Source organism: Colletotrichum spaethianum (assembly GCF_022836535.1).
Source record: "Colletotrichum spaethianum MAFF 239500 DNA, contig03, whole genome shotgun sequence".
In the NCBI taxonomy this organism is placed as follows: domain Eukaryota; kingdom Fungi; phylum Ascomycota; class Sordariomycetes; order Glomerellales; family Glomerellaceae; genus Colletotrichum; species Colletotrichum spaethianum.
The window spans coordinates 1,863,121-1,872,996 of NW_026054773.1; the positions used below are offsets into that span (position 1 = coordinate 1,863,121).

A 9,876-nucleotide genomic window follows, 5' to 3' on the forward strand; every position below is an offset into this window, starting at 1 on the left:
CACGCCACAACCCGTTATATTTCTCCATCCCATCCGATCTCCACACTTTCTTCCCGGGACCTTCCTGCCCACAAAAACACACCGTTTGATGTAGACTTCGGCCCCGAATGGCGACGGCGACCGCAGAGGCCGACTCGAAAGAGTCCTCTGCTCAACCACAACCCCAACCTCAGACTCAACCTTCCGACCCGAAATCCCCGAATTTCTATGGTTACTTGTTCAGTCCGGACAAGGCACCGACACCCATCTTCGACTCCCTCCTGCGCGCCATCGCCCTCCACATTGTACGTCTGCCGCCGTCCCTGTCTTCGCACATCCCGCTTCCGCCTACCTATTCTGCCCGGACAACCACTGACAACCCCACCAAATCTCTAGATCACCGACATTGGCGACAAACATGTCCTAGCCTTGACCCCTCAGAAGCTGGCCGCCTTTTACAAGGCCGTTGGTGGTGATTATGATTGTACGCAGACCCCCGTCGGCCCCCGCCATGCATTCCGTGCTGACGACCTGTCATCATAGCCCTCTTCATCGACATGCCCTACCCCGCCATATCCTACATCTGGCAGGTTACGGGCTGTCAACACTCCATGCAACCCTCCGACAACGATTTCGACGCCCCTTCCGTTCCGGCCCTGACACTGCGTGGTTTCGTTCGGTGGGAGTCGATAGAGATCCTGTTGAGCCCTGAGGAGCATGTTCCCTTCATCCAGCAAGCCGTTAGGACCTGGAACCTGAAGCATCCCGAAACGGGCGAGCCTTTTCCTCCAGACCTGCCCGCGGAAGCTCTCCCTAGCCAGCCGGATGCCGGAATAGAGAAATGGCACAAGGAGTGCGCCGAAAAGTTGAGGAAGGCGGCAGCACCGAAAGACGAACCTGCATCTCCCAAGACTGCAACCAGCCGCCCAGTAGAAAGAGATGAACCGAGAGTCAAGGCAACCTATGTACACGTTCGCAATCCCTACCCAAAGGCATCGGCCAAGCCTTCGCCTCCTCCTCGGGGCCCGCAAGCAGACTATTTCGCCCCACCGACCCGGCCTCCTGTAGCTTACAGCCATGTCCCAGGGCATGCTGCGAATAGGTACCCCCCTTCGCGTCTAAACATCCCTCGGAGTCCCGAGCAAGATCGTTTCCGGGGACAAAACTCGCCAGACGATCGTCGACGCCGTAGCTTCTCGGACTACCCATCTCCTCCACATGATGCCATGCACGCCGCCTCCGAGAACCTGAACTTGCATCCCAACAGACCTCCCACGCAGCCTCGCAGGCATAGCCAGCCACGACACTACTCGTCGTCCTCGACGTCTGATGCCGACGAACCCGCGAGTCCGCGAACCAAACGGAGGCCCCACACGCATCATTCTAATGAGCCGCCGCCCCCGGGCTTCCGGCGCATGGGTCCACAGTCGGGGCCCCAGCCGCCACCGGCGCCACATGGTCCGCCTCCAGGAGCTCGCATTCACCGTGCCGATCTGAGGCCAGACGACGCGCGTCGTCGCAGTATACCGATCGTAGAGGGTCTGAGGGACAAGATTACTGAGAAGGTGTCATCAATCCTTCCCAACGGCCGGTCGCCGGAACGTCATCGAAGCACCTCTGGCCGCCGAAGCGATCTGCCTTTGCGCCGTAGCCGGGAACACCTGCCATCTTCCAAACTCAACCGCAGTTGGCCTGACATCGCTTCCGAGGACTCAGGAGGGTCGGATTCCGAAGAAGATGAGCGACGGCGTCGTTTTAAAGCTCGGGAACGTAGAGAGATGGAAGAGAGAGAGCAGAGGGAGAGGGAGAGGGCGCGTGAAAGAGACCGTGGTCGAGACCGAGACCGCAGACGCGACCGGGACCGGGACAGAGACAGGGACAGGGACTTGGAACGTGAAAGAGACCGGGAGCGCGTCGTGAACTGGGAGAGGGAAGAGGACATTGAAGCGCGTAGACGGAGGGAGCGACATTTGGTACGGCCCGAGGCACAGCGCCGAACAAGCAGCCACGCCGACGTGGACCGTATGCGAGGAAGGGGCGAGGCCTCATGGGTCCCTCGTGATCGTGAGGTCAGGGATGATAGGAAGCGGTGGAAAGAGCGCGGGACCAGCCCGGTAATCTCTGGAGTTGGAGGACGACAATACCCAACTGGACCGATTCGGAACTAACTTCATCATGGGCGGCGTATCAGGTGTAGCGGGCGATTTGGAGCGACTTTGAATGGATTAAACTTATTGATCAGTGTTAAACTCTAACGACATCGCATATACCTAAACAGGCTCTACCCCGCCCTTTGCAGACTTGACGTGAGCCTGCACTCGATCGCGTGTGTGCGTCCATGGGTTTTTTTCATAGGTCAAGTCGCGTGTTCACTAGCATACATCACACAGCATGCCAGTTTTCGAGGGCGGTGCCGTCCTCACGGTGGTTGCTTCCCTCGCAGCCATCGCGGCGCCTGTATCTGCGACCGCAACTCTGACGGCCGAATATCTCGCTACGGCCGGTAACAGCTCCCTCTTCACCCGCTGGAGGCCTCGCTCTCACTTCCTCTCGCCGCACAGCTGGATGAACGACGCTTGCGGCGCGGTATATGATGCGGCAACCGAGACGTATCACTTGCACTACCAGTTCCATCCCAACCACGTGGACTGGGGCAACGTCTCCTGGGGGCATGCGGTCTCTAAGGACCTGTTTCACTGGACTGACGACCCGCGCCTTTCCCTCGCCTCTGGCAAGTACGCCGCCGGTCCTCTCTCGCAGTTCACCGGCACGACCCAGCCGGTCAACGTGAAGGGCGTCAACGACGGCACCCTGCTGACTTTCAGCACCGGTATCCACGCCTTACCGGTTAACTGGAATCAGCCGTATTCTGCCGGTGGTGAGGTACAGGCCTTATACACCTCTACTGATGGTGGCCACACGTGGGAGGAGGTCGGCACTGTTATTTCTGACCCCCCCAAGGGTTGGAATGTTACCGGATGGAGAGACCCCAACTTCTTTCCCTCGACGGAGCTTGACAGCCTTCTCCAGGTCAGCGAGCCTCACTACTACATGGTCCTCGGCTCCGGTCTCAAGACCGGCGCCTCAAGCTCCGGCTATATCGGGCCTCGGGTGCCGCTCTATACCGCGCCCGCCTCCAACCTGACTCAATGGGCTTTCCTTGGCGCCCTGTGGGAGCCTGTTGCCAACTCGTCCCTTGGCAACCCTGACGTTACTGGGTCCTACGGTTACACGTTTGAGGTCGGCAACTTCTTTAACCTCCCCGCTGGCGAGGAGAAGGCCTGGTTCGTTCTCGTAGGTAGCGACGGCGGTGAGACCAATCAGCATTGGAGGAGCAAATGGGCTCTCTGGAACCGTGGAGACGTTGCGCGCCGTGATAACGGCTCTGTCGAGTTCACTCCCAACTCTGGCACCGCATTAGACTGGGGTATGTCCTACGCACAGGCTACTTGGACCGACAACCACGCCCGGCGCATCGTGTGGGGGTGGGCCAACGAAGACTTTCTGCCCGACTACGCCTTCAATACTTCTAAGCAGTTTGGCTACAGGGGATCTTTCAACCTGCCCATGGAGCTGTATGTCAAGGAGACCACAGGCGTACATAATTGCGGCACCCAACAAGACGGCAACTTTTGTATCGAGAGCTGCAATGGCACCGTCGCGCAGACCCTCGGCATCCGCCCCCTTCCGGATGTCATTCAGCTTCTTCGCAAGGGCACCAAGACCTACGACTTCCAGGTCGGTAAGCTCGTCGACGCCAACATGTCCGTTTCCGCTAACATGGGTACCTCCTACGAGCTGACGGCGACTCTCAGCGACTTCAGAGGGCGGGCCGGCATCATCGTCGGCCAGAGCCCCGACAGGGCCGAGTATACCACCATCGCCTTCGACCCGTCCACCTCGCAGATCGGCGTCCTCCGCAGCCACAGCAGCCTGCTCAAAAACTTCAACAAGGCGAGCTTCGTCGGCCACTTTGAGCCCTACAAGATCCGCGGTGAGGCCGGTGACGGCGCCGCTGCCACGGAGGACCTCGATTTCCACATCGTCCTCGACGGTTCCCTGCTCGAGATCTGGGTCAATGAGCGCTTCGCGCTGACGGCGCGCATCTACCCCTCGCGCAACGACAGCACCGGCCTCGGCTTCTTCGCCGGCGACGCGGCGACGTGGAAGGACGTCAGGGTCTGGGCCGGCCTGGCCAAGGCGTGGCCCGAGAGGCCGGACGATACCAGCGTTCCCTTGGTCTGGGATTCCCCCGAGCAGACGAACAACTACACTTGGTGGACGGGGTACTAGACGCTACAGCAGGAGAGGTTGCACATAATGATTTGCGCACGAGAAATGAACATGTGATGGCATAAGCCTGGGGCCTTGATCCTGAATTTCAAACGTATCGTAGGATATGATGATCACTAGGTTTCCGATTCTGTATAACACCTTAATCTTTCAACTATAGGCTCTGGAAGTCGGGTACGTGCACATAAGATTGACAGTTGGGTATGGGAAACACATTGTTAGATGGAATCCAACGACCATAATATAGAGGGTTATCGAAGATGATTCTTGCAATGAATAGGGCTTGACCCAAACAACCTGCCTACCCAAATCAGAAGACTCCTTTCCAATCATGGGCCCCTGAGCCACTCCGTCCGCCCGCATCAATCAATCCCAGTCATAGTGAGGCTGACGGTTGAGTGGAACGGAAGCCAGTCAAGTACTTGAGCCTCGAAGTCCACTCGACACCTGTGGGCGGATAGGTATCCTCGCGCTACGAGGAGTCTTCCTCGCCCTCGCCATCGGGGGCAACGTCCGTCTCGTTAACGTCCATCGCGTTGTCCTCCGCAGTCATCGCGTCGTTTCCTCCTTCCATCACCTCTGAAGGCTCCATAGACTCCGCTCCCTCGCTGTAGGAAGTCGTCTCCATGGCATGGGGATCCGCCTCGTTGCTCTCAGCAGAGACATCGTCGTCGTCATCCCACGCGGAGCTCAGGAACCGGTCGCTCGGGTCAAAGAGCCCCTCCTTCTGGATTATGGTGAGAAACTCGTCACGAAGGCGGCACCGTGTCTTCTGCTGAGCCACGTCACCCTCCCCGAAGTCCGTCATCTCATAGGGGTGGTTTCCCATAATCTCCGTTCCATCGAACTGCCTCGAAAAGACCACAGCGCCACCTCTAGGTTTCGGCGCGGGGTCACCTCGGTACGAGCCCTGGAGTCCCTTGGCCTTGAAGCGGTCGAGACGCTCCTGCATGTGGAGACCGCGGAGATGCTCCAGTTTCGCCGCCGCGATCTCCTTGTGTGTGACACCCGGGCCAGAGGGTATGCGAAAGCGCGGCTTGCGGGACTGTTCGGGCGCATGTCGCTGCTGCTTGGTAAGGCGGGCGTGGTAGCGACACTCCTCGTCCTTGCGGGTGACGATGCCGATAGTGTGATGTGGGCCGCAGAGGGGTGAGGTCGGGCCGTGGTGGCACTCGCGGAGGGAGGCTCTGGTTGCAAGGAGGCAGCCGCAGCCTGTGTAGTGTCGGTAAATTCGGAGGCACATTTTGTTATCGGTTAGCGGAGATTGTGCTAGGTAGCAAATTCGGTTGTTAGGCCTTTCGATCTTTCCCTTTTGGAATTTATTGAGAAGGAGTGTTCTTGTGTACGATGAATGAACGTGAAGCTATTGAGATACGCGGGGGCTGGCTTCGTCTGGAAACGGTCAGCGATCTTTCCACGAGATAGATGATGGGTTTTGTGCATGGAGAGGATGACATTGACCGCAGAGAGATAAGCAGAGAAGCTAAGCGCATTCGAATAGTGAATGCTTTGCAAGTCGTGAATTAGTTATATCGGTGGGAGTTGCTTCGGCGTTGTTGTAAGTGAGTAGAGGGATAGGCAATGCGTGGCAGAGAAGAACCCAACGGCGGCAGTAATCTACGTAAGAAAGAGAAGGTACGAACCGCATGTGAATATCCAGTTCGCTCAGGGGTGTTGGTAGACGTGATTTGGAGGTCCGTTCAAAGGAGGTCACGGATAAAGTCTTTGGCGGGACATTCATATACAAGAGGTGAAGTGGTTTGCGTTTACACTGTTGTACCATCTACACTAAAATTTCCTTTGGCATCTTGGTCTTTCTGGAACATATAGTATTCCAAATTCCATACCTGATTTCCAAATCTATTGAGAGGGATTCAAAATGTCAGAGATCTAGAGCTTTCTAAAGGTGTCATCTGCCTCTACTGATCGAGGGTATCCCACCTCAACGTCCGTCCTTGCTCCCCTTTTCGATGTCCTCCCTACTCGTATCATCGCTCGTCACGAGCCTCTGCTTGGTGACATGCTCCTGATTCAAACTGTACTTCTTGACCGTGATGCTGATGAGCATACAGAACCCCGCAAACGCAATAAGACTGATCCAGATCGCCCGCAGCGCATCGCAGTAAGCCTCCACCAGCTCCGCGCGCGTTGCGTCCCCTTCCGGCATCCGCTTTATGACCTCCACGACAATGGTGGCGTCGCGCGAGTACTCCTCGGCCGCGTCCGCGAGCGCCGGGACTTGAGCCAGTCTTTTCTGGAACGCGTTCTGGAAGATGACGCCTGAGACGGCGACACCGACCGACTGGCCAAACGTGCGGAGGAACGAGTAGAACGCCGCGGCCTGCCCGTTGAGCGCCGGCTCGCAGGCGGCCTGGATCGAGAGTGCCATGGCGGGGAACAGCATGCCCGTGCCGATGCCAATAGGTATATTGAGCCATACCCACTGTGGAATGGTGGTGGACGGCCGCATGAGGCACATGAGTCCGGCACCGAGAGTCGTGACGACCCAGCCAGACCAGAGGGACCAGCGGTATCGACCCGTGACTCCGGCAATGAGACCAACGACCATGGCGGCGGGGGCAACCGTGAGGGATTCTGGGAGGGCAGCGACGGCGGAGATTACTACGGAATAGTTTTTGACGGCTTGGTAGTAAAGGACTTTAGGGAGGTGTCAGCTCAAACCGTTGTCAGAGTAATTGAAAGGGAGTCACGAGAAGGCTTACCGAGGAAGTAGAGGATAGACCAAAGGATCATGCCGTGAAAGATTGTCATGATGTAGTTGGCGATCATAGTCCAGTTGTTGAAGATACCCTTGTCAATGAGAGGCTCCTTCGCAAAATTGAGCTCCCAGAAGCCAAACCCGACGATGATGAAGACGCCCAGGATCAACGGCAGCAGACATCTGAACGAGGTCCACTCGTACATGACGCCGCCCGTTGAGATGCCGAACAGGAAGCTCGTCGAGCCCGCCGTGAAGAGAAAACTGCCCAGCCAGTCGAACCTCTTGAGCTTGGCGCCGACCTCGCCGGGGATGCTGACCTGTCTGAGGAAGAAGAATATCATGACGACGCCCAAAGCGGTGATGGGGAGGTTTATCCAAAAGATCCATCGCCAGGACACGTTCTGCGCGAAGCCGGCGCCGATCAGGGGGCCCGTGACGGTGCCGACGGACCACACGACCGAAAGCAGCGAGAACCACTGGCCCCGGACGGCGAGCGGGACGAGGTCGGTGATGATGACCTCTGTGAGCGCGAGGATCCCGCCGCCGCCGATACCCTGGATTGTCCGGCCCGCGATCACGACAGTGAAGTTGTTTGCGACGGCGCCAACGATGGAACCCACGACGAACAGGAGCGCCGAAGCGTAGACAAGGGGTTTGCGTCCAAATATGCTACTGAGCCCAGCGATGGTGGGTTGCAGGACGGTGCTGGCTAACAAGAAGCTAGTGCCTGACCAGAAGGCCTCGAGGGCAGTGCCGCCGAGGGCCAGGGACATTGTCGGGAGGGCGACGGAGAGGGTCGTAGCGTCGAGAGCGACAGCGAGGGCAATGGTACAGAGTGCCGCGAAGGCGAGCATGAACTCGCGTGAAGGCTTGAAGACGTCTTTTCCATGTTGTTCGACGTGAGTTTCTTGTTTCTCGGGGGTGACTGTTGGTGGCCCCCGTGGTTCTGGTCCCCTGGTAGCCATCGTGGAAACAGGCGGTGGCTGTCGAGATGTGTTGGTTGCTTATGTGACCGAGTATGAGGTTGAATTCTTGTTACGTATCTATGCATCTGCAGTGTTGATGTCAATATAGACTGGTTGGACTAGGATGTGAGGCGACGGACGGGCTACGAAAGGCTTATACGTCTTTTCTGAAGGAAGGGAGCTCTAAACGGAGCACAGCACCCCAGCCCGCCCCGATTTGGGAAGATGAATACCAACATGCAGCTCATCACTGTCAAGGCGCCCCAGGTGGGGGTAGTGAATGGCAGCATGGCACTGCTTCCGGGTGAAAGCGGCTCAAGATGACATTATCGCTCAACGACTGCGCCGCAGTGAGCCATCATCTTCACCCCGAAGCGCATATCAACATTGTTACGCCGCGTCGGGGATTTCGGTGAATAGTATTGTTAATTAGCTCCGAGTCGGTTGAAAGTTGCAGAAGCGATGAATCACCAGCTCCATGGAATCTGTGCCGGTATCTTCCTCCGATGCGACGCTGTGGTGTTCTCAAGTGTTGCTGTCCGTAGGCATGGTCAGATGGTCCGTTTCAATTGTCAGCACAGTCGGGGTAAGCGCGGGCAATGGTGGATGAGCTGGCTTCGGGCAGACAAATTCCTACGTTGAGCTGGTGATAGTCGAGGTCCAGCGGACCGATCGGACGAAGTGTTATACCGAACGAAGCGGGCTGACGGGCCTGCGATTCGGGGTCTTGTGGAGACTAACCCGGCCGAATAATCGGGCGCATTGACCACCTTGTCGCTAGTTAAGCGAGTAGAGAGGTGTGTTAGACAATCGGCGGCTTAAGAGCCAAGGCGGCTGGGATATCGAGAGAAAAAAACAAGAAAAAACGCCATTGACGAGTCGATTCTTGTGAGCTGCCAACAACCGAATGTTCAACCGAATGAGCATAAAGCTTCGTGAGGTTCGTTGCCATGTGCTCCAGCCAAGATCGAATTTAGGTGATGCCGCCCCGCATCAGAACGAGCCACCCGGGTTGTTCTGTCAGCATGAGAAAGTACTTGACTTTGATTCGTCTCTCAAACTGCTACACTTGTACCAGATTCCAGTATAGAGAAAAGAATTTCAAATCTCATCCCCTCTTGGCCCTTTTCCTTCTCGTCACTCCATCTTGGGTACCTGGTAATCCGGGTAAACATATGACACTCAAGAACAAAAGGGCCAACGAAAGCGATGCAAGAGGGAGAAGATTTGTACTCGGCAGTCATCCGCATCTCGCACTCAGCGGCGCCATATTGTATGACCTTAGGTTGTCAGCGACTGGGGCCATCTTATCCTCGACTCGGTCTTTTTCGTACAAAGCGATTGGCTCAACAGATCAAAGACTGGGATTACAACAGAGGGATGTGTCCTGAGGTTTCCAATGCCAAGTGGGTTTGGACCGAGCGTTCCAAAGCTAACTCCAGTACCAGTCCTGTGGAAACGCCAACCTTGGAGGCGTCCACCGAACACGCCGTCGAGGCCAGGGATATCTACATCGAATGCTACGTACAATCCTGTCGGTATATCAATTGTAGTCACGCCAACATATGAGAAAACCAAATGCGCTCGAGCGAGCTATGGCGTCAAAGTGCAGTGGTTTACCTTCCGAAGTTGAGAAATGCCTTGCAGTATTGGGGCATTATTCTCAACTGATCGAACCAAGGGGGAACCTTGTCCTCAAAGAGCCTCTTAAGCGATAGTTTTTCATGGTGGATGCACGCCATTATGAACCTGATTAATGTTCCGAACATAACCCTGTGAGTTGCTGTGTGCATTCGACTGCCTTCTGAATCTGCTTCAGCACTTGTTAGATCTGCAAGCTAATTTCGACAAGAACGATATTATGGCTTCCACTCGACGATGACTTTTGTGTCACTCACTCAGATGAAAGTGACAGGC

At 56.4% G+C, this 9,876-nt stretch overlaps 4 protein-coding genes across 4 annotated transcripts; 2 read left to right on the forward strand and 2 right to left on the reverse strand.

Annotated features, from left to right (window-relative positions):
* Positions 1-107: 107 nt before the first annotated feature.
* ColSpa_02019 (uncharacterized protein) lies at positions 108-2,147 on the forward strand (the record flags this gene model as incomplete). Its single annotated transcript, XM_049268231.1, has 3 exons — positions 108-284; positions 376-463; positions 523-2,147. The coding sequence occupies 3 exons, from the start codon at positions 108-110 to the stop codon at positions 2,145-2,147; spliced, it is 1,890 nt and encodes a 629-aa protein (XP_049124188.1).
* Positions 2,148-2,370: 223 nt separating this feature from the next.
* ColSpa_02020 (levanase) lies at positions 2,371-4,272 on the forward strand (the record flags this gene model as incomplete). Its single annotated transcript, XM_049268232.1, has 1 exon — positions 2,371-4,272. The coding sequence occupies one exon, from the start codon at positions 2,371-2,373 to the stop codon at positions 4,270-4,272; it is 1,902 nt and encodes a 633-aa protein (XP_049124189.1).
* A 472-nt stretch (positions 4,273-4,744) lies between these two features.
* Positions 4,745-5,515, reverse strand: ColSpa_02021 (uncharacterized protein; the record flags this gene model as incomplete). The annotated part of the gene is made up of 1 exon (XM_049268233.1): positions 4,745-5,515. One exon carries the CDS (start codon positions 5,513-5,515, stop codon positions 4,745-4,747), a length of 771 nt encoding a protein of 256 aa, XP_049124190.1.
* Positions 5,516-6,214: 699 nt separating this feature from the next.
* On the reverse strand, positions 6,215-7,959 carry ColSpa_02022 (efflux pump fus6; the record flags this gene model as incomplete). The annotated part of the gene is made up of 2 exons (XM_049268234.1): positions 6,215-6,894; positions 6,996-7,959. The coding sequence occupies 2 exons, from the start codon at positions 7,957-7,959 to the stop codon at positions 6,215-6,217; spliced, it is 1,644 nt and encodes a 547-aa protein (XP_049124191.1).
* Positions 7,960-9,876: the final 1,917 nt, after the last annotated feature.